Source organism: Neodiprion pinetum, chromosome 2 (assembly GCF_021155775.2).
Source record: "Neodiprion pinetum isolate iyNeoPine1 chromosome 2, iyNeoPine1.2, whole genome shotgun sequence".
Lineage (NCBI taxonomy): Eukaryota > Metazoa > Arthropoda > Insecta > Hymenoptera > Diprionidae > Neodiprion > Neodiprion pinetum.
Window position 1 is genome coordinate 11,762,591 of NC_060233.1, and position 24,322 is coordinate 11,786,912.

At 39.2% G+C, this 24,322-nt stretch overlaps 3 protein-coding genes and 1 pseudogene across 3 annotated transcripts; 1 reads left to right on the forward strand and 3 right to left on the reverse strand.

Annotated features, from left to right (window-relative positions):
• The first annotated feature begins 573 nt into the window (after positions 1-573).
• CSN4 (COP9 signalosome subunit 4) lies at positions 574-5,145 on the forward strand. The gene is made up of 8 exons (XM_046613447.2): positions 574-837; positions 902-981; positions 1,118-1,236; positions 2,304-2,440; positions 2,513-2,627; positions 2,847-3,036; positions 3,129-3,506; positions 3,896-5,145. Exons 1-8 carry the CDS (start codon positions 755-757, stop codon positions 4,027-4,029), a joined length of 1,236 nt encoding a protein of 411 aa, XP_046469403.1. The 5' UTR covers positions 574-754; the 3' UTR covers positions 4,030-5,145.
• Positions 5,146-5,283: 138 nt separating this feature from the next.
• Positions 5,284-9,927, reverse strand: LOC124212880 (voltage-dependent anion-selective channel). The gene is made up of 6 exons (XM_046613457.1): positions 9,787-9,927; positions 7,962-8,284; positions 7,564-7,685; positions 7,352-7,460; positions 6,909-7,117; positions 5,284-5,989 (listed from the first exon to the last, which is right to left on the reverse strand). Exons 2-6 carry the CDS (start codon positions 8,279-8,281, stop codon positions 5,898-5,900), a joined length of 852 nt encoding a protein of 283 aa, XP_046469413.1. The 5' UTR covers positions 8,282-8,284; positions 9,787-9,927; the 3' UTR covers positions 5,284-5,897.
• Positions 9,928-12,474: 2,547 nt separating this feature from the next.
• On the reverse strand, positions 12,475-12,656 carry LOC124213477 (U2 spliceosomal RNA; annotated as a pseudogene).
• A 3,101-nt stretch (positions 12,657-15,757) lies between these two features.
• LOC124212072 (uncharacterized) lies at positions 15,758-17,391 on the reverse strand. Its single transcript, XM_046611803.2, has 2 exons — positions 16,896-17,391; positions 15,758-16,793 (listed from the first exon to the last, which is right to left on the reverse strand). The coding sequence occupies exon 2, from the start codon at positions 16,754-16,756 to the stop codon at positions 15,791-15,793; it is 966 nt and encodes a 321-aa protein (XP_046467759.1). The 5' UTR covers positions 16,757-16,793; positions 16,896-17,391; the 3' UTR covers positions 15,758-15,790.
• Positions 17,392-24,322: the final 6,931 nt, after the last annotated feature.

The window sequence follows — 24,322 nt, forward strand, 5'->3', positions numbered from 1 at the left end:
GGGGAGCAACGTGGGAGCAACTCGCAAAAATTGTAAGAAGGGTCACGTTATTCAGCCGCTACTGACCTCCGTCCCACGCCCCGCAAAGGTAGTCGTTTATAGTGACATCATGGAAAGCATGTTGCGGGACTGGTAGTAGCTCTGTTCGTTTTAATTACACTTTCTACACTTTTTACACTTTCCCTAGAAAAGGGCACCTTCCATTGGCTAAATTCAGGATAAGTGTAAAAAGTGTAGAAAAGTGTAACTAAAACGAACAGAGCTATTGATTATTAGTATTATTACCATGATTTAATTTTTTCTTATAATAAAAATTTATTTACCATTATATAATTATGAATAACACATACAAAATGTCATATTGCACGCAAGCACTGTTCAAATTATTGAAAGTACATCGAAGTTGACCCCCAGCTCTGCCCGCAGTTACTTTATTTTTCAAAAGAATGTACCGGATGTACACCACATTCGCTGAAAATTCCGTAAAATAGAGGCAGCGCTTACCATGATTTCGATAGAGGAACAGAGATGTAGAATAACTGTCGATACTGGATCTAATTTCGGAACGCAGGAATGAACTTGTTTCTCATTCTACGTGTTTCACAGCATTCTTCAATTTGGTCGAATTGCAAACGACGTCTACCGTCTTCGTCGCATCTTCAAAACGTCCGTGGTCGTTGCAAAAATTGAAGAACCCGATCGAAAGAGATTGAAACCGGTGCAAAGCCGAATTACCGAAACTTTGGGAGAAAATATGGTCGTGATGATGGCCTCGGTGAGGCAACAGCTGAGTACTTTATCTCATGCCGGAGGTTCTCACAAGGACCAGGCAGAAAGGTACGTTTCTCTGCTCACATGCTGTCTCATGTCGTCTGAATATTAATTCCGCATGGTTTTTCAGATACCGAACGCTATTGGATTTTCTGGTAAAATCTGCGGGCGAGGAGTTGGTTGACATGCTGAAACTCTTTATCGAAGCAAGTATGTGCACATTAATCAATGTATCTATTATTTACAGCTGATTCCTTTTTGTAAATCTATTCGCACGCAATCATTACATACTCAAAACATTTATTATGTTGCAAAGAAACTAATGGTGAATTATTTATATTTTCAGTCGTCAATGAGAACGTAAGTTTGGTTATATCAAGACAAGTTTTGACAGAGGTTAGTAGCCGGTTGCTTGTCTTACCTGATGAAGTTTCAAAGGCTGTTGCTCATTACACCCTTGATAAGGTTTGCTCCTCTTAGTCTCACTATTATGTATTCGCCATTGGGCTTTACGATTATAAAAAATGTACATTATGGCTGGTTTTGTATTGTGTAGACTTGATACAAGCCATCTGAGCAGTTGACCAAACATAATTGGTTTACAGGAGAAATCCCCCTAGTTTTTTCAAACTTTTGTGCTTGATACACATGTGTACTTGTGTACTAGACTGTATACAAGTCAAAAATATTGTTTGAAGTGACGATAAAAAAACATGCTATCCATGTTTCAGCTCTTAATATTAATATTTAAAGGTGCCTCATCGCAATGTTTTATTTCCCATTTAAATAACATAGGAACATATTTTCTTATCTGGAATTTTATAACTCGTTAACGAATTAGTATGTTGATGAGACCAGAACGTATATTTGTAGGGAATTGAACGCTCTAAAAAAAAAGTCTGTTATCATTTTGATAAATGTACTCTTTCAAAAGTTATTTAAGGTCAAAGGTAAACAAAGGACCTAGATGGGTCAATAGAGGAAATAGAAAATCCCGATGAGGCACCTTTAAATATTAATATTAGGAACTCAAACTTGGACAGCATCTATTTTTCATGATTTCAAATAATATTTTCGACTTGAATTTTGAAAAAAAAAAATGCAGATTTTTTTGATACAGTTCAATGTGTACGTACGTGCTCGATCAGTTATTTGTCCAACGATGTCTTGAAAACAAACAAACTAATTTTAATGATCATAGTTTTGTAGCTTGGGACTGGTTAAATTTTGGGCGACATCTGTCAAGCCCTTTTGACTTGTTTAATTTTTGTGATATTTAACTGACTATATCTTTAGAATGTATTAACTGATATTGATTTTAGTCTTAATAGATTCAGTTGCTTCTGGCTTAAAACTGGTTAAATTTTAACCAAAACTGGTCAAGCTATTTCTTAGTCATTTGGAAAAAGTCAAATATGCTTATCTTAGATTTTTTTGTTAGAAATTAAGGGCATAGCGCAAACTTACTGAACTTGTGAATTTAGTCGCTTATACATTGTAGCTTATCTAGAATATTGTTTTCGTCAATGCAGGTTCAACCCCGTGTTATATCATTCGAGGAACAGGTTGCCAGTATCAGACAGCATTTGGCTGACATTTATGAACGCAATCAAAATTGGCGAGAGGCGGCAAATGTTCTGGTTGGCATACCGTTAGAAACAGGACAAAAGTAAGATTGCACAGACAATTTCGTTTTCAACTTTAAATATGGCAAATTCAACAAATATTTTACCAATTTCAGGCAATACACTGTCGACTACAAGCTCGAGACTTACCTCAAAATTGCGCGGCTCTATTTAGAAGATGACGATCCGGTTCAGGCAGAAGCATTCATAAACAGAGCATCACTTTTGCAGGTACTGGTGCAAAACAAATTTTATGAATAATTTAATAATCAATGTTTGATATTTTAATCCCTTAATTAGAACATGGTGGTAATTTCTGAAGAATCCCATTATAATTTTAATTATTAACTAAAGACTTGACAGTATATTTCAAACAACTCCAATGGTGTCAAATAAAACCAAGTTTCTGTGATTTAATATAATTGTGTTTTAAATTATTCTATTTCACAGGCGGAGTCAAAAAATGAGCAATTGCAAATTTACTACAAAGTTTGCTATGCTAGGGTGTTGGATTACAGAAGAAAGTTCATCGAAGCTGCTCAGCGGTACAACGAACTGTCATATCGATCGATTATACACGAAGATGAGCGTATGACCGCACTTAGAAATGCATTGATCTGTACTGTACTTGCATCCGCAGGTAATTTTCAAGAAAAAGTTTCTCTGTACTTTAATATTTGTTTCAAAGTTTTGATAAATCATGAAAATTCAAAATTACTATTTCCTTTGTAGGCCAACAAAGAAGTCGCATGTTAGCTACCCTGTTCAAAGATGAACGTTGCCAACAGCTGCCGGCATATTCCATTCTTGAAAAGATGTACTTGGATCGTATCATTCGACGCACTGAGCTTCAGGGTTTCGAGGCGCTATTGCAGCCCCATCAAAAAGCCTGTACCACTGACGGTTTGGGTTCGACAATTTTAGACCGAGCCGTTATCGAACATAATCTCTTATCCGCCAGCAAACTCTACAATAACATCACTTTTGAGGAGTTGGGTGCTTTGCTCGAAATTCCTCCGACGAATGCAGAAAAAATAGCCAGTCAAATGATTACAGAGAGCCGAATGAACGGATACATTGATCAAATTGATTCGATCGTACACTTTGAAAGTAAGTTTTCTCATCAACCACACAACATATTCATAGCAACTTCTGCCATGCTTCATCTTCATAGTTTGTTATGAAAATCTACTATGCGGCTAATAGAAATTCCCTTAAACGACCTGAATTGGCAACTTCTTAAACGTTCTGATTCAGATGAAGTCGACTTGTGTAACTGCTTTCAAAATTCTGAAGTGTAACCTGCATTTTATCTTCGTTCCTAACTCACGTGATTTATAATGACATCCAATTATTCGTGGATTTTTTGCGATTCTCTTGATTAAAACACACTATAGCAATAATTTCCAGTAGCTTTACAATAAAATCATTTTTTTTTTAGCAATGGGTTTCAGAGTTGTAAGAAATTAATCGCATTAATAATACCTTTTTGTTTACAGACCGTGAAATCTTGCCAACTTGGGACAAGCAAATACAGTCTCTTTGTTATCAGGTGAATCAAATAATAGAGAAAATAGCTCAGACTGAACCTGAATGGATAGCCAAAGCTACAGAGGATCAGATGGTACACTAATATTAAATTTATCCCCGCCATCTATCCAGTTTTTGTGCAAGCTATTCTTACACAGTGTGTCAGATGCTACACAAAAAAAAATTTTAAGTAAAATAAAAGCGCCGGTAATGCGCTGTGGAAACTTATTGCCGATGTCGTGATGTGGTAGAAACGCGCTGTGCGTCAAGTTATCCTATTGCTTCGAACATAAGCAGAGGTTTTTGGTAGTTGACAGAACCCGTCAAAATCATACTAGTCTTATATACGGACATGTTTTATGCGCGGGTATCTGAAAAAAAAAAGATAAGTAATAAAAATGATTGAACAAACATATGTTATTATTATTGGACTGCATTTTTGACCGAAGAATAAATATAAAATCTCATTGTAATATCTGAATAGAAATATTTCGGCCTGTATTATAATGAGGTTTTATGTTCATTCTTATGTAAAAAATGCAATCAAATAATAATAATTTTTTTTTTTTTTTTCAATTTATCGTTTGAAGTTATGAAATCTCCATCTTCTAATAAGCGTCAAAATATTTGTTATATTTTATAAGATTTTTCAGAATTTTTTCAGATTTTAGAAAATGGGGTTTTTTTTCGAGTTTTTAAATCATAACTCAGATATGCTGGGTCGAAAAATTCTGAAAAAATTACCGAATGAATTTTTTGTCATGTACTTTCATACAAAAAATTATTTAACAAATCTGAGACCTCACCGTAGAATCTTGATCATTTTGGTATGGAATGCCCCTGTAATATCCCTAAAAAACAGAAATTGTCTCAACAGCTGCCATTGTACGAACAGTCTCAATAATCACGAAAAATACAGAAGACTCGTTAGCTAATGGAAGTGTCATCGCTGAAAATTACTATGATCGGATCGAATGTCTATACGGAAATAACAGTTGATGGTAAAGACATGTTATATGTGTCACTTTCGAACCAACAACAGCTCTTGTCTTTTGCCACATGTAATATCATATATATATTGTGAAGTCTATAGCAATTCACTAATGTAAGGAAGCATTACTTGATACGAAAATGTAATCAAACCATTTGCAATTTGAAAAAAGAATATTTCTCATCACGTCATTAATGTAAATAAAATAATAATTTTTTTTGAACATAATCAATGATTTGTATTTCGTTGCATCATTTAGTAATGAATATTATTGTTTAATTTTTCTTCCTGTCCCGCATTCCGACTTGATTTTTCATCATTCTCATAATTATTTATAAGGACAATCACAATTAATCCAAAACTATGTTGAATTAAATCAATTCATTTTATTGACGATTACTATGAATACTGCGGCATACTTAATAGTTGCTGTCTTTTAACATCGTTTCTCATACTTCATTATTACAAGATTTGTAACTTAATTAAATATCGTCGTTGTTATGTACACGCTATTACTGAAACGCGATAACTTCTAAAGCTGTGTTTGTCCATATTATTACAGAGGCAGTAAATTATGATGCGACAAATTTAAACATCGTCTAATTAATAAATTTAAATTTTCATTTAGGCAAAGTTCGATTTAAGCACCGATCTGAAGTGGTAAATCATAAATTAAACATTCTGTAATGAAGATGTTTATTTTCATAACTGGAACAATAATATTGTATTGTTTAAGAGTCATCCTGCTTGTGATAGTTATTGCGGTTCAATTTATAGTATGTGAATAAACATGAACGTGATGATACCGCTGGACTCCTGTTTTAACAAATAAAACTGTCTATCTACATTACAATATTATAACGATAATATTTGTTTTTTTCTGATAAGCTGGCACTACTCGGTTGTAGTTCATAAACGACACGAGAAATACAGGCGTGGCATATACCAATCAAACAGAGTTCGTCGTTCTGCACCCGTCCTTAAGCCTCGAGATTTAATGCGAAGCCAATCTTGTGCCCACCGGAGCCAAAGTTCTTTCCGTCAATGTTTGAGGACAACGTTAAAGTAACACCTAAAATATGAAAAAAATTAGGCATACAGCATTCCATCTCCATCAATAAAATTCGTATCATTTACAAAATGTACATGTGATGATAAGGCTATGCAATCTGGAAAAATGTTAAAGAATCTTTATAATTTCTGCTATTCGGCCGGACAATTAGAATCTTAACCAAGAAAAAGCCAAAAACTGTTTAAGAAATCACCAGTAAAGATATTTATACTAATGATTGTAAATACGAATGAAACAACATCCCTGCTATGTGATACAATTGAATTTGAACAATTTCGTATGATATAAGCTAAGATAACCACAATTTGGGGAAATATTTAGTAATTAGACATCAAATTCATAGAACGCGGGTGTTTTTAACCGGATTTTACTGTTTTCCGGCTTAAACGGGCTCAAAAGTTGTTCAAAGAACTTTCGCGAGATCTTAGATTAATTATGGCACATTTATAACTGACAAATATAAGTGTTCACGGAAATCTAGTGATAACCATACTTGAACACATATCTATATCTTTATTCACTCCGGAGATAGGTATTAGTAAATTAGTTCTATCCAGCATTCTCTAGATCTCTGGAAACTTCTACAGTCAAGAAAATAAAAGCTCAAAAACATTATAATCTGACTACAAACGTTTTTGTGAATTGTTGATATATTACGATTAGCTTGCGCTGTTCGAATTTGCTCATGTTCAGTTCTATTACATAGTGGGGATGTTCTTTAATTCGTGTTCACTATCATTGGCGCAAAATAACATTGCCGGCGATTTTTTCAATGTTTTCTTCTCTTTTTCTAATTTTAATTCAGATGGTGCAGTACATTCGTCCTTGGGTCACGATATAAGTTAAAAAATTCAGATAAATAAATAAATGTCGAATTTTCTATTCTTTGATGAGGTGTAACAAGTAATTCATTTCTCACCATCGCGCAATTGTTGCTGATATCCCAAACCAATTTGGAGATGGGAGTTCAACTTGGCTCTCACACTAGCGGTACGATCAAGGTCGTACTTGGCGCCGAGGCCAAACTGGGTCGCATTGTCGCTAGAGTTCCAAGCGAGATTAATCGCACCCTCAAGACCTGGCTTCACCTTATGGTAAATAGATCCTCCGAATTCACGACCATTATTCCTGAGAAAGCATTTTTTCATTTTGTTACACAGAGATAAGACCATTTTTTACAAATCTTGAAAAAGTTATAAAATATTCCGTCAGGTATTTTTATCGGTTTATTAGAAAATTTGCGATTGAAATGGTGTTGGTCATTTAATCCTCCATCCTTTTCTTGGGCTAAAAGAGCTTCTGTCCAAAATCTTGAGAGAATTTTTTTCTGAAATAGATAGTGGTTATAAAGTTTAAACTTACACAGTAGTGTGAACAGCAAAATCAGAAGCAGTAAATCCAAGAGCGAAATTGTTCTTGGATAGTTTACTTCGCTGGGAATCAAAGCTAGCTTGGTAACCAGCCAGCCAACCTATGAATAAAAAATGAATTAGTGAACACTCCGAATTCCATTATTTTTCATTGATATCCAATTTGTGTGAAGGAGGATGGTTTTTACAACTAAGCAAAATTACCTTGGTACCCGACGACTGCTGACGCATGAACAAGCGGCCCACTTGAAAGGCTTAGGTCAAAGTCGGCATTTACCGAGACATTCTCCTGTTTATAAGCGGTCTTAAACCTGCCACTCTTGCTTCTGTAATGTAAAATGCAGATGCATTTAGTAATTTTTTTTTAGCATTTGATCATTCTCGACTTAGAAGAACAATTTCAAAAGTGGTTTAATTTTTATAGTTATCTTATTCTCATGAAGTAATCCTGATCATGCGGAATTTAGTAATTATGAAAGACTGGTTCTCAAATGAAATCAGACATATATTTAATTAGAGATGTATTAGTTTTGAAATAACATACACCAAGAGTTCAAATATTTGGTTTTGGTTCCAAATTGCGAAATGAAGGATAATTTTACCCAGTCTGAGGTGAGAAAGTACAGCTGTAGCCGAGCGTTAATCCCTGAAGAAGTTTGTCTGCCAGGCTGATGTCTGTGCCAAGAGTATTGTCAGTGTTCCAGTTCTCCGTGAAGGTCAGGCCATATTCCTTGACTTTGTATTTAGTTTCAAGAGTACCAAAAACTTTGCCGGTATCCTGATTAGACACTCCACCGCTGGAGAACTCGACTCCAGACTCGGTCTTTGTCTTTACATCTAACTTGATAAGACCAAAGTGATATCCTTTGCCAAAAACATCACGTGCATTCTTGCCTAGGTCGCCATATGTCGGAGGAGACATTTTCTGCAGGACAAGTCACAGTTTTTTTATACACAGTATTGCAATTTAGTCGAAAGTATTTTGTTCATTCTACAGATCAACGATGAGTGATTTTCATTTCAGTGACGAAGATGAAATCGAATATTTCATATGAACTGTACTGAAATTCGGTGATTTAATGAGGAACGTTCCAATTTCTAAAATGTTTCAAGAGTACTTGAGGAAAATAATGACAAAAAATTATAAAATAATGAAAAATTTGACAGCTTTGGAATTTCACTGAAATTCTCTTGAATAGCCCGATTGGAGGAATTCATTTTGCTCCAGATGGGAGTTGTCTTTTTTTTTCTTTGCATACAACTTAATTTGGACTGAAAACTTAGAAAAATCTGTTGGCACAAGATTCGAGATAAGGGATGTGCGGTAAAGTGGAGCATCATATTTTTTGAGAGAAACTTCAGTAAGCAGTCATAAAACTAATTATAAAAGGTGGCTAAGATTTTGATTTTTTTACGCATTACAACAGGTGCCAAAGAGCGAGTTAATTTTTCTTCAGGCATGTCTAACTCAAGATCACCTTGTGGCAGTTATCCAAAATAGTTTATGTTTCTCTCTTAGGAACGAAAATTGCTTGGCGAACTAAATTTGAAGTATCTTTCCTCTTTAAACGAGATAGAATTACAGCATTCCCAATATAACCCAGCAAAAAGTGTAAACGAAATTTGGATATTTGATAACAATTAATTTATTGATAATTCATAGATTGCTATAACCAAAAATAAATCCATCACTGGTAAGATAAGAAGTTTTGAATTGTTGAACCGTCGCAGTGACCAAATTTTTTCCCCATATATGATATATTTTTTGTATCAGTGTGATAAGCTTTGTACTTGGAACAGAGTGAATTTGGATCATGAGAAAAATGATATATTGTGGATAAACAAACATTTGTTAATTAAATGTGAAAAGGTAGGCATAAGCTTGCTATGATTTAACCAGGTCTAATTTGGTCTATTATCACAGTTTTTCTCAGGCGCGACTCGTAATATCGTAATTTCAATTTGACTGGCAGCATTGTACCGGTTCAGCGCGGTGCGTATCTGGCTATTGACCATCTCTGAATATACCTACGTGTTACGTAATACGTAATTCGCCAATGCCTGACGTACGTAAGACGGATGACCCCCTAACCTAAACCTAAGCCGAACGAGAATTGATATCAGAGAATGAAATTAGCCTACGATTGATCATGAAGCATGAGGAACGAGACGCATTGACGAGAGTAGTCAGACTTTCGAATTAAACAGTCATGAAATTGACGTCGGGGCGTATTTGTCGAGTGCCTTCGATAGTTTCTGTCGGCGAAGCGAACACACGGCAGACGACGTCGAGAGCTACGAATTGGAACAAACTCGAAAACGGGAAATGGTTTAGAATCGAAGTTTTTCGCTTTGCTAACAGGCGTAAGGGATACTAGATTTTCCGCACCCAATTGCCGGTTAATTCTACATATTGCAAGTACTTACAAGTCTGGAATCAGTGCGTGGAACCGGGAAAAAATATCGAACTCCGTATCGGGACGAGATACTTTCAGCGGAGTGAGCAGACAGGCAGGGGGGATATTAGCTGAGCGCTTGCGCGTGATCACGCCTACTTCGCATTACCGGCGCATTGCAAATTTCTCGGTATTTTTTTTATCGATAATATTGAACATAAAAATTGCCAGTTGTGTGTACAAATCCTACGTTTTTTTTTTAAACGACTTTAATTCTAAGTAAGACTACTTTTTTTTCATTGAGTCTTCTGTAGTCTCGAAGTAGATGTTTCTGCTCACTCGTCGCGTGACGGTTGTATTCAGTTCCGGCAGGGGTCAAGAACTTTACAGCAGCCTATCTCGTTTGATTGCTTGTCAATTATGAGACATTTTTCATACGGTTGTAACAATCTAGCGATTCGATGAATGACTTTGTCGTGTACGAGCCTTTGTACTACCATTTGCCGATGTTTAGTTGTGATTTGACTATGGTGGAACATTGGCGGGTTATACCAGCAACTTTTTAAATTCATATTACTTTCTACCATATGGCGTGCTATGTGATCATATTGCGTAGTATTGCGTAGTACTATGTTGCATATGGCATCAAATCGTCCGATACTTTTGCATGTTACATAAATCTCATATAAATTTATGCGATGATACATAACACTACCTGATTACTATTCATCATGTATCAATCAACGTGCGCTTATTCAGAACTTTAGAGTAAATGCAAACGTAAAGCTGTGTATGTCTTCACCACGAACAGGCCAACCAAGTAGCCGCAAATGATAAATATTAAATGTTTATGATAGTAATTTTTTTATATGGTTTCACGTACTACATGGCATTGTAATTCAAACAAATCAACAGTTGACGCAAAATGGCTGATTTCCATGAATCCAGAAATTGAATGAAATAAAAGTCTAGAATCTCGAGAACGTATTTCCTGAAACGGAAGAATTCGAAACGTTCCGGTTCGCATCACCTATAACCTGCGGTCGCATACTCGTAACACCTACGTCAACCTATCGGCCAGGAACTTGATTCGTGATCATTTTTCCGGGTTTATTTTCATTCTCTTAAATATTTACAATTGTACTACATGAATTTTGTTCAGACAGATGTGTGTTTGACATCGATATTCCAATCATTCCAAAATACAGTAAAAATCGTTGGTACTTTTCTCAGTTTGCAGATACGTTCTTCTCACTCTACGTATCTCGTTCTCACTTTTTCAGCATTGTAAAACAGAGCACTCGGTCTGTGCTTATTACGTCTGCCTATGTTTCCTACTGTTCCCTACCCATCGGACTTCACGCATAAAGCGCTTGCTAATTGTTTGGGTATTAGTCACGGGCCCACATCGTCGAGTGGCTAGCGTCAACAAAATTTTCAGTAGACCTCTTCTCGTTTCAGTAGTTTCTGTTCCCATTATAGACCATGACAAAATTATTCACTTGTACGTAATTCCCCTACTGAGACTTTCAACGACGTTAAACAAGTTGTTCAGACGATTGACCAACGTCGTAAACTACACCCAAAAATAATTCCAGACATACGTACGAACTCCTAGCTGCGAAACTGCATCGGATATTGAATTTGAGTTTAGGACAGTAAAGTGCGGCTTTTGCGACGTAATTTTCGACTTAAATCGACAAATTATCGGAAGAACATGTCAATAAAGACCGTCCAACAATTACATAATGTATTTTTATTCGTATTATGAGAAATTTTAATTCTGCTAATAATGTAAAGCGTCGAACTCAAACAACGAGGATGCTCGTCGAGAAATAATGTTTTTGACATAATTGCCTACATGGAATTTGATAGAAACGGTTCAGTGATAATAGAACTTATAACAAAATATTAACAAAATAAATCGGATTTTTCAGTTAATTAAGGAAAGGGCATGTAAAAACCTAGTTTGTACTACATGTACTACCAGTACAAACTTCAAAATCACTAATACGAGTTGACTACCATTTTTGTTAAATTGGTTTCTGAAAGCTTTGCTGTCGATCATATCTGGACTTGACTGGTAACATTGTTTTAAAAAATGTTTTCCGTTACCATCTTCATTCCTTGGATCATTGTTATGGTCAATAGCTCCGTAAAAAAATCCACATCGTCCACTTCCTGCAACATTTTCAACATTTTTAGCTTCCATCAGCGCTTCTTTATCGCCTTTGCCATCAGAACGGGTGGCTGCTTCCTGCAATTTAATAAGTTCTTCCATTTTTTTTTTTTTTTAATTGGTAAACACCGATGTTAATATCAAATAAATTTCATGGAGAATTAATGTTTATGAATTATGAATCATTACGAGGGTACTTGATACGATTATGTAAATTTATTGTTGTGTAACGGGGGACGAACGTAGGCCATTTCAAACTGCGTGTGACTACTGGCAATTGAGTCCGTAGGGCGGGGAGTTTTGGGTATTGATGCGCCTGCTGCTTACTCACTAGGATATATGACAGAAAATTTACATCATTTGTTACTACGTGAGTCTTATCCAGGCAGCGTGGATCCAGTAATGATGCATCGACACCGGTAGTTGTGGTGTTGTCCGAGCACAGAGGTCACTGCGCAGGTCACTCGTGAGTGGCCAACTAGAAGCGATTTGGCTCACGTCACTACCATAGGTAGGTTCGAATCATTAAGTTTGAACTAATTTAAGCGGGCCGTTCCCCACGGCACTGCAATGCAGGGCCGACCCGCGGCAGAGCCAGAGCAAGTCCCAGACACTCCGCCACCTTCCAAAAATCAGTTTAATATTCTGGCTCCCCAATGGGGAGCCCATCAAATATTAAGCTGATAAGAACAGATTAGAGGGCGTTTATTTAAACAAACAATGTTCCCCCGGGCTTACAATTGTTTGCCCGGGGGTTAATACACATAATCCGACCTTGGCTGTAGCGTCGCTTTAGTGCGTTGAATATAAAGTATAAATCAACCTATCATTAACTGAAATTCAATAATATGGAACACATACAGTTCCGAAACTAAAACAGCAAGATAGAAATAGAATGAAAGATTAAGTCTATGGCTAAAATATACTAAAATAATGAACTTCACCCGCACAGGGCTGCGCGGCGCTACAATTGGCGCTTAACATGGACAATTAGCCTAAACGAGGCCCGCGAGCGGCGGCTCTTCACCTGTTGAGTTGTAATTACACCGGCACACAAAAAAAATTGAGTAGAATGTGCATTTGACCGGACCTACCTACGGGTACGTATTTTGGTCCGCTGAATCCGAATTCGAGGTCAGTTTGACCCCTACACCCCCAAAATTTCGAGAAAACTTCGAAAAACCGTAAAAATGATGAAAATCGGCAGTTTTAATGATAAAAAAAATTTTTTGGAACTAAACTAAGCGTGATTTTCATGTATTTCGATCTGCTGAATATGAATCGAAACTTTATTGAGACCAAGAGCCATTTCAAATGTAAAAAAATCACACAAACCCTCCAAAATTCCGAAAAAATATAGTTTTCATGATAAAAAAACTTTTTCTGGTCCAATTCAGATAAAATTTTATATCTTTTCATGTCTTCAATTCGCATCTTAATTTTTTTAGTCTATTCACCCTCTAAAGCTGGAAAAATTCGAAAAAATTGTAAAAATTTACAATTTTTTTACAATTTCACAAGAGCCATTTCAAATGTAAAAAAATCACACAAACCCTCCAAAATTCCGAAAAAATATAGTTTTCATGATAAAAAAACTTTTTCTGGTCCAATTCAGATAAAATTTTATATCTTTTCATGTCTTCAATTCGCATCTTAATTTTTTTAGTCTATTCACCCTCTAAAGCTGGAAAAATTCGAAAAAATTGTAAAAATTTACATTTGAAATGGCTCTTGGTCTCAATAAAGTTTCGATTCATATTCAGCAGATCGAAATACATGAAAATCACGCTTAGTTTAGTTCCAAAAAATTTTTTTTATCATTAAAACTGCCGATTTTCATCATTTTTACGGTTTTTCGAAGTTTTCTCGAAATTTTGGGGGTGTAGGGGTCAAACTGACCTCGAATTCGGATTCAGCGGACCAAAATACGTACCCGTAGGTAGGTCCGGTCAAATGCACATTCTACTCAATTTTTTTTGTGTGCCGGTGTTATTATTAGCGTTAGCTCCAGCGCCACGGCGTACGATTTGCCCTACTCGCCCCAAATGCAGCGTGGCGCACTTCGCGGGCTTGAACTGAAATCCAATCCCACCCGCCGCAGCCTCCACCGCCCCTAGCAGCACCTTCATGCCCTCCGGAGCGTCAGATATTAAGGTCAAATCGTCGGCATAGGCGAGTAGAATGTGCCGATGACCGTGAAGCGCGTAACCCGCGGGGTGGGCCAATGCCGCACGCAGCACCGGCTCCACCGGCAGGTTAAACGCTGCAGGGCTCATCGGACACCCTTGACGTACTTTGGAAGGAATGATGACGGGGTCCGTGTACCCTTCAGAGGTTCGCACCCGGGTGGAGCAGCCGTTGTACATTTTCTGCAACGGAGACGGGACTCCCACTTCTCGAAGTCACGCCAGATAGCCTCGTGCGGGACCGAGCTGAACGCATTCGACAGGTCCAACCACGCGACCATCACTTGGCGCCCTGACGTACGAGCGTCGGAGAGGATCTCTTAAGCCCGCTGCACACGGGGCTTGTTTTGCTGATAGATCGCATGCGGGGTACTAGGATGGCTGCTCTGTTGGGAGCGCTGCTAGAAAGTGGCGCCTCTGATGGCTCTGAAGCGTGGTCGCGTGCTGGATTTCGGTGATAGAACGTGTGCTATTTTTCGTGATGGTTTTCTTGCGCGTAGCAAAATACTATTTTTAAAAACCTGATAAAAAAACGACGAACGAGAAATTTTTATTTTCCACGTGTTCCTTTTCAAAATTCAAAAGTCGAAAAAAACACCCTATCGTGCCTTTATCTCCGTAGAAAAGCAAAAAAAACTTTTAAGCAGCCTGAAGGGAATGATAAATGAGAAATTTCCATTTTTCATGTGTTCCTTAAATTTTCAATTTTCAAAAATCGACAAACAAACCAGAAAAAAATGATGAACGAAGGAAATTTTTGTTTTCCACGTTTTCCTTAAATTTTCAAAATTCAAAAATCGAAAAAAAACAATCATGACAATTTCTTCGATGTAAAATCTTGTTCGATCGAGGGGGAATAAATTCTGGTTAGAAAGTGACAGAAAAAGAGTACACCAACCTGTTTTGACATCACCGACAACCAAAAAATCTTGATTTTCATTTTCTTTTATAAATTTCCATTCCATAAGTCTCCTGTTTGTTTTTTCATTTCGTTATTTATGTTTAATATTTCACGTCATTCTTTATGTATAATTGTAAGCATTAAAAATTACTCCAATTGCTAAAATTAAGGTCAATGCAAAGCGGCAAGATCGATGAAGGAACAAAAATTAACTACAGTTCACAGTTCTCAGGAACTATGGATTTTTCTCGGTCGAACTTTTCTCTGTGACACCAGCTTCGATAATCGTTGAGAAAAAGTCGTAAAAAAATATAATCGTTCCCTTCGTCGCTTGCACTTCGAACGACACTCTGGCCATTCACACTCTCCGGAATTTCTCGAAATTTCCCAGAAGTCCTCGGCGAATATCCAAAAACTCGAGAATCTGTGTAATTTTGGAGGGATTCTTTTTTCAATTGTCGATGCTGTTTAGTCAAAGAGATATTTTCAAAAGTCTTTCGTACACAAACAAAATTCGAATACTATAAAACCAGTAATGGCATTTATTTATTTCTGTATAAACATTGTACAAATACTGTCAAATACAAATACAAGCCGCGGCCGCAGTGCCAGTAAATAAATTAATAAATGAATAAATACTATGAACTTGCTCGTAGAGCAACGACTAATAGTTACCTCGTTCAATAGCGGTATATTGAAATGGCACTATGCCTGTAGTATTAAAGTATTCACAAAATTTATCTCGTATCTCTAGAACTTCATTACTGCTTCAGTTATTTCTCAGATATAGGGAGGCATTCTGCCCTTCGGATAATTGTACTGCATTACAATTACTATCAACTCGGGTTGAGATTCTGTAATTATGCGGTACGTACCATTGACTGGAATCATTGTTAGATTTATTGATTAAATAATTATGTAAAAGCACACACGCGTAAGTTATTTTCTCTACTTTTTGAACGGAGAGAGATATCGTAGAAAGTAAAACGCGCCATCTGTTTGCCAGTATGCCAAAAGCGTTTTCAACAGTTCTGCGAGCACGGCTCAATCTGTAGTTGAATATTCTTTTGTCAAGCGTCAAGTTTCTATCCGGATACGGCTTTAACAAATTAGGTTTCAAGGCAAATGCGTCGTTACCGACAATCACGTACGGTAATTTGTAACAAAAGCCTGGAATTTCACATGGAGCAGGTAAGTTCAACGTTCCATCGTTGATCTTAGTCCATAATGGGCTCTCACGCAAAACAGCAGAATCGTGCATACGTCCATTTCTTCCGACGTCAACGAACAAAAATCTGTATTCAGCATCGACAAGACCCAGAAGCACAATGCTGTCTTTTCCCTTATAATTACGGTAAATCGATCCGTCACTTCGAGGGGGACGAAAATTGATGTGTTTCCCATCCAGCGCACCGATGCAATGAGGAAAATTCCATAAAGTATCGAATTTGTGAGCGATAACCTGCCATTCCTCCAGCGATGATGGGAAATTCCATACTTTTGAGTCGAGTACTTCTACTATTGCTCTTAAAGTTTCGTCAATCACTTTTGAAATTGTGTTCGCGGCTATGCGAGTGGAGTAGCTCAAATCTTGAAAGGTATTGCCCGTTGCTAAATATCGAAGAGTCACAGTGAGTCTGTCCCTCGGTGATATAGCTTGACGCATAACGGTATCCTGTTTTTTTATGGCCGGAGTCAGAAGTGTCAACAACTCATTCCAGTCATCTTCCATCATTCAAGTATAATTGGTGAAACTGGCTGGATCTTCAGGGCTAAACAAAAATTTAGTATAAATATGCATTGAAAAGTCAAGTATAAAATTGAAAATCCAAAAAAGTAATAATAAATAAAATGAAAATCATATGGTTACATACCCGAGCTCACGAAATACCATATTTAGAACATTCTGTCCTCTATCACGCCGTAACAGCCACTCGCGACTCCACAATTTACGTTTTCGTTGTTTCAGTAGATGTCTACGTTTAAAAGCAGTTGCTACAGCTGACACGATAAATGCTTTCCTACGTCGAATTATTTCAGCCGCAATAGTTTGTTGCACTCGAGCGTCCATGGTACTGTTGAGGTTAGAAATGCTAGGACTACGTATTCGCCTATACTTTCTCTCTAGGCTCCCTGCACGCCAGCACGCCTAGCGACAAGCATCGTATGAAGCCAACCCAACGAGGGTGCCATCGTTGCACCCAGCGCCACAGCCAACTTGGAACCCAGCGGTAAAATCTAGCAAGCAATCCAGCAGCAAAACAAGCGTTATGTGCGGGGGGCTTTACAGCACGAAATTGTGTTCATAACATCCTTCGCACGGCAGGAATTCCTTTTGCTCCGGACTGAGCCTGTTTTGTGGACGGCACTAATCGCAGCGGAACTTCATCTCGCACCCCTGGTGAAAATGTCACGTGTTATTTATAGTCGGCGTGGCCCCGAAACGCCCCCCACGTCCCCCTTGCCGAGGCGATATAACATTTGTGAATCGGAGCCACCGATTCAGCAGTGCCTTATTAATTAGAGAGCAAGAATAGGGGAGACAGAAAGGATTGGAATTAAAGAAGGTTATCTGAGAAATACAGAAAAGAGAAAGCGACAGTAGGAATGGCCTCTGTTACCTTGCGAGAGAGTCGGTAACAGAAGGGGACGATAACTTACCTTTAGTATTGATCTGTAGGATTGCACCACGAGCTTCGGATATTGACCGCCAGGGGGACAGCACCAGCCTGTCGCGCCTTTGGCCGGTCGGACGTGACAGTCGCACCCGACCTCTCACAACGGACGGATGTTGATGGTAGAGTGATCTCGAAGCTGTAAACAAGGGAACAAGAAGGGAACAGCTCGCGCTATTACCTCGGAGAAACTACGAGACTTGCGTCAACTCTGGGCTGCCGAGACCGGAGGAACACAATGCTCGCACCGTTGCACTTGCAAATGGCCCTCCCACAGTTACAGCCCGTTGAGTTTTCACACGTTTAAGTATCGGAGCGTAACCGACCACCGCGGCTTAGTATCGCGAGGGCACCAACAAGTGTTGGTGCGGCGGCACGCCACGGGAAAGGAAACCGGGGGGAGGGATGGATTAACCGGCCTGGTGATGGGCGAGGGTGGCAAAGCAGAGTCGCCTTGCAATCAGAACCGTATGGCCGGGGCACCACTCGCCTCAGGCAGGTCCGCGCGGCGGCGCGAAGACCCCAGAGAGTTCCGATGCAGAAACTAGCGTATCAGATATTAAGGTGTGGCGAAGTAAACTCAAATCGCGTCCTTATAGAGTTTTAAGGACTTTAGTTGAACTTGGTCTGGCTTTAAATACGCGCGCTGAACAGCTATCACAGGCAAGGACTCGTGTAGCCGAGCTGATGAGCGCCGGTCTGTGCCCATGGCGCGGCGGTAGTAGTCCAGTCGGAATGTACAAAAACTTCACGTAGTTCTATTCTGAAATGCGTGAGTGCTGTAAATTTTTTTTCGGCTCAATTGGATCCCGAGAAACGTAGCCTAAAAAATGTGACAAATTTTATTGACCGGCTTTGCGAGAAAAAATTATTTGATATTGAAAACGCTCCATTTCGAGTTGAGAGAAAAAAGTTTCAGACAAAAGTTATAGTTCTTGTCATTTTCTACAAAATTAGTCGTATGTAAAAATTACGTACCGTTGTTGGTTTGGCGGTAAATGGCAATGAATGAAAAACTCGTTTGTTTTGTTTTATTGCATTCAGGTCGGTGAATTATCAACCCACACCATTCAAATCCCTCATAAAATATAGAACCATCTTTCCTCAAGAGAAGCGCTCAAAGTTTGCCCGGCTATGTCATATAGTTTAGAAACAATGATTTTTTTCCCGAAATCCGCCTTTCCTCTATAGTTTACTCCCAGATTACCTGACAGAGTGCAAATAAATCGTGGTGGTAGTTTTTACTACCCTCTATCTCGATCGGATAAAAAAAATTCAATTTTCTTCCGAAATAGCACGTTTTTCGCGGAAATAAAGTTTTTGCTTAGAAATAAATGGTGATAACTTTGTCAATTTTCGAGTTATCGAAATGTCCTCTGGAGATCTGATGAGTCTTTTTGAGATGCTAATTTTGGGAAAAAAAAATCATCCCTTAATTTCCATTATAACCGGAGATATTGACATGTTTACCTATTAATTCATTGTTGTTGATGTAAGTAATATTTTCGAATGAATCAAATTCGCACGTGTTTCTGAGACATTCGGGTATGATGTATAATTTGTTTCATATCCCTCCTGTGAATTGATTTCATTTCAACGACGAAATCGCCGCGCTCTCCGGGTCCATTGCACCGGGTCGCGTAATCGCGAGACGCCCGGCCAATCGCGCTTGACTCAGCGTGGCTAAGATTCTTATAATATTATCATAAGCGCGACTACATACATAATTTACATTCCGACTGTACTAATATGTACCGCGAGCTAACCGGTCACGTAACCAAGGCAAGGTGACAAAATAAAAAATAATCTTCCTGGTGCCCAATACTACGATCATACGTAAGGATATTTCGTAAAAATCAGTGAGGGAGACAGGCACCTATTTGTCCGGATTACAATCTCGTGTTTAGCTCTCGCGTTTTCGCTAATTCGTTTTACAAAATGGATCACAACGTGGGGCCACTTGAGGCGTAAAATGAATCTCGCCGAAGATTTCTTCGTGACAGAGATGAGTTCTCTAACGAACTGCGTTCTTTCCGTGTTCAGCCGAATACCGGAAAACCGTGGATTATCAAGCAAGCTGCAGTTTAAATAAGATCCGATAACCCAAAACCACGCGAATTAATTTTAAACTATAGTGCGCATACGCATGGTGTACCTATAGATCAGACTCACACCGTCGAATCTCGTGTTTACCGGTGAGATTAACCCACGTAACAGACACACCGATATACTTCTCCCGGGAGTTAGTAGGTGTAAAGTCAACGTCGCATGTGTGCGTGAGAAGAAATCCGCGCGTCAACGTTGCCTGGACAAAGCGTCACACATACAACCCTGCGAATAACATCTGACAATCAGCCGGCGCAGCTGAATCGAAGAGCAAATTTCCGATCCCACACCCATCTATAAAAAAAAAATCCTTTCAACCAATTGTTTGGTGTGTAAGCGTGCAATGGATCTTACAGTCCTCTGCATTCTCATATATTGCACTGCTACATCGCAGTTTTGACTCAAGAAAACGCTGACAAAGAAAAACCCGCGCGTATGAGCCAATCATTTTGTATGAGTGCGCGTAGAAACATAACACCGGTCTGCAACAAAATCCTCCTTCAAATGAAATATCACAGATATAAAGGTTTTAATTTGCCGAATCATAGGTACATGTTTTCCATTTGTTGCTGTGACGTATAAATTACGTTATATGATTTTTTTTATTGTACAAAATGCAAAATTCGTTTTGTTTTGTTTTTGCATTTACACTGCTTTCACCTATTTAAATAATGTCTGTATGTAAGTGCATACAAAACTAGTTCGAACTGATAGAAATAGAAAGAAAGATATCGTCTTAACCGGTGTTTTCACACGTCTGAAATGTATGTAGAGCCAATGTATGCGACTGCGCAGTTCTTGTTGTAAATTCGTGAAAAGAAAGATAACTACGTAATAACTAGAATTATACTAGTAGATATATTTTCTGACGATTATAATTTTAAAATTTTTCAACTTCACAACTTTTTTTTCATAAATATCGATGCTATCATTAGTGTATTATTATAATTTGTGAACAAATATGGCATTTTCTTGCAAAAAACATTACGTAAAAAGTATACGTCGTACACATTTTTTATCACTATATTTCGATACAAGAGCATCAAACTTATTATAATTATATACAATATAATGAGGAGAATCAAAAGTTTTTGTTTTTGCAGACCAGTGTAATAGACGCCGAACGATCCGCGGCATAGCCGCGTTGTTTATATTTTCACCGGACTCGACAAAAGAAGGGTATCGCTGTTACCATGCCGAACGGCGAACCCAGAAGGTAGAGGAAGGGGCAAGGGGAGGTAACGCCACAGAGTCGAGGCCGTAAACACGGTATAACGTATACACGCGTCTTGCTCGAGCCCGCCCAACACCCCGCGGCCGCCGCTTTCATCCAGCCGACCGACTACGACGCTCGCTCAAACGAGCAGGCTCCGCCTCACAACAAAAGCGTGACTTAGTTCTTCCAAGGCAGCTGACCAGGTCAGTAGGCGCTGTGAGGAAGACACGAACGATTCGAACACGGTCTCGTGCAAGGAAAGATTCAGAATCTTCTGTGTTGACTCAACAAGTAAGCGCGTTAGAACACGCAGTAACGCAGACCGACGAATCGAACGCGCGAGTGAGCGGACAGATGGAGGCGAATAACGCGCGGCTTAACGAGTGGCGTAAGCAACAAGAAGTCGGCGGATTAGAGCGCGAGAGACGAATAATCGAAATGTTTACTGCCTCCGAGCTTGCGAGCGGATGGTAATACCAGTGATTCACTATCGAGTGAAAATTCGGCATTTGACGGAAATACTAGCCGCGGCTCACGCCAGCGGGGAGAGAACCGCGACCGCGAAATACGAGAAGTCGAACGTCGGCAGGCGGTCAGCCTGATACAAGAACGCGCTGCCGAGAACCGCGCTGCATCTCAAACGACACAGCGTCGAGATTTGTATCGTTTTCCTCGCGCTGCGCGAAACGACGAACCACCGCGTCAACAACCAAGGCCGTCATTCAACGCACGTGCGTCCGCGCCGCCACAACCGACCCCGAACAGTCAAAACTCGGCGTATCGCCCGATTCGTAACTTCGCAAAACTCTCGCGCGACTGAAATCTAACGTTTCCATCCGAAGACCTCGCGCCGGAAGATTTTCTACGCGACCTCGAGCGTAGAGCGATCGCCGAAAATCTCACAGAAGAGCTTTTATAAGCGATTCTAGCTTTACTGTATGGTACTAAAGGTACTAAAACGTTTCTAAATGAATAATACTCTATCTACGTTACGAACCTTACCGTAAAAGTTATTTTTCTGTCGAGCAAAACTTGTATTCCAATTGCTTGACCATTCGAAAAAAAAATGTGCGAGTAAGCGAAGAAATGCATAGGACTGAAAATACACCTCTCAACAAGGCCTACATCTTTGGTGGATACATGTCGAGATACACGTTTCGTCAGAAAACTCATATTTACCGAGATATTCAGCGAAAAGAACTTTTTTGTTCTGAAAAAATGCTTCAGAGGTCATAGCGATAGATTTAAAATTTTTTTTTTTTTTTGGTGAGCTTTTGTGTAACATTTCTCACAAATACGAGCATCGAATTTGAAGTGGGTCGATTCCTTCGAGACATAGTTTAAATATTCGAGTTATTTTTCAGCAGGCTTCTGCGTTGCATTCGGCATGGAAAGAAGTAATTGAGAAACGATCACTGGCCTGGTCGGATTATTCCATCACATACATAAATTGATTCCCTTAAGGAAGGCCACTTGTTGGAATTATTTAGAGCAAGGACACCGATCAGACCATTGCACAATACCGATGGTCGAACGCTGCTTTAGGTGCAATAAGAAGGGCGTAAACAACGCATCCTGCAAGTGCCCACTCAACAAAGACTCGAAACCATAAACTAAGACGGCCCGGCAAACCCGCAGTTGACTTGCTGGAGAAGCGAAAGGCTTCTCCGAAAACAAAAACGAAGGTACAGCACCGAGTCAAAATCTGCTGTATACGCGAAGCGATTCATGTCAGAAACACCATCAGCACAATTGACCACAGTCGAAATGCCTGAAGTCCACTCAACACCGGTGAGCCCGGGGGATGAAGGTTCCGACGACGTACGTTCCAACTCACACGGACGTACTCAAACGGAGCACAACAGTCGCGCAACAGCGGCAAAGAATTCGGCAAGCCAAAGATCACTTCAAGCCAAAATTCACCTTTGGCGGCACGAAAGTACCGGCATGTTGTCCACTGCGCAGGGGCGGTTTACGAAAACGGGCGCCCTAGGCCTGACGAAATTAGCGCCCCCTCTCCCCTCTCCATAAAATAGTTGAAAAAGCATAGGCTAGAATAAATAATTTTTATATTTCAAAAATAATTTAACGGAAACAGAATTTCAATCATACATATATTATGTAGGTTTGTGGGTAGGAATGGAGCACATATATATTTTATATTGGCGATATTGACGTTTGAGTGGACCCGATTAAAACGTTCGCTTTCTCGCTTTTAATCTTGCAAATTTATCGATGATTGCATCGGTCTCTGCCATATCAACAAGCTCTGAATTCGACGATAAAAACGCGAGACTAGAGAGACGATTCTGACCCATCGTATTCCGTAAATAATATTTCACTCTTTTCAACGTCGAAAAGGAACGTTCCCCTGTAGCATTACTGGAGAAAAGCGCGAGATACATTCGAAAAACGATATCCATATTGGGGAATGTAGCAACAATATTCTTCTCGCGAATGATCATCAAACATTTCCCAATGTTGATTTCATCCTCCGTCAATCTGATTTCCCGGATAAAATTCCGGAAATGTATGCATTCTTCACCAAAATCGTTGTCGAGATCGGTGGAGTATGTCGTTCGTAAATCTTCACATTGTGTGATGATCTCTGCATCCGTGAGTGATGGCAAACGACTGAGAAAGCCAAAGCGAGCGTTGACATTTTTGTAGGCGAGACTTCTTTTTTCTAATTCGCCTGACAATCGATCGAGTATGACGAGAAACGTTTTTATACGCATGTTTTGTTTTCCGTCCAATATCGCTTCATTACCGCTTACCTCGTCAAATCGAGCGGTCCTTCTTCTGCGTCGTTGATTCTCATGCGCATATTCGTTGCATTGAGATAGCTCCTTTGCTTTCTCTTCATAATCGTCGAAACGATCACGCAAACCGACAACAAATGCTTGGAGGGCATCATACAGTTGTACAACTGTTGTCAAATCGATGTTAACACGCTGGAGACTTTTATTCGTTTTTTCGAAACGCTCCAAGATATCGCTTCAAGTCACAGCCATTATGGCGGTCTCCAGCAAACCAAATTGTTGCGACAATCCTTCGGCTTCGGCTTTTGTGGATGGCTTTTCGGAACCATTTTCCGCAATATCGTCGAGGGCGTCTCGCAGACTCTCCCACGATCTTACGAGTGCTCGACATGCTTCCGCTCTAGCTGACCATCTTGTGCCAGACAAACTTTTGGGCAAGAGCATTCCAGGCTGATTTTCGACCTTCGATTTTATTTGTCCCCACCTGGACGTAGATGCACTCAAGAATGTGTAGACGTGTTGCACGAACATAAAAAATCTGG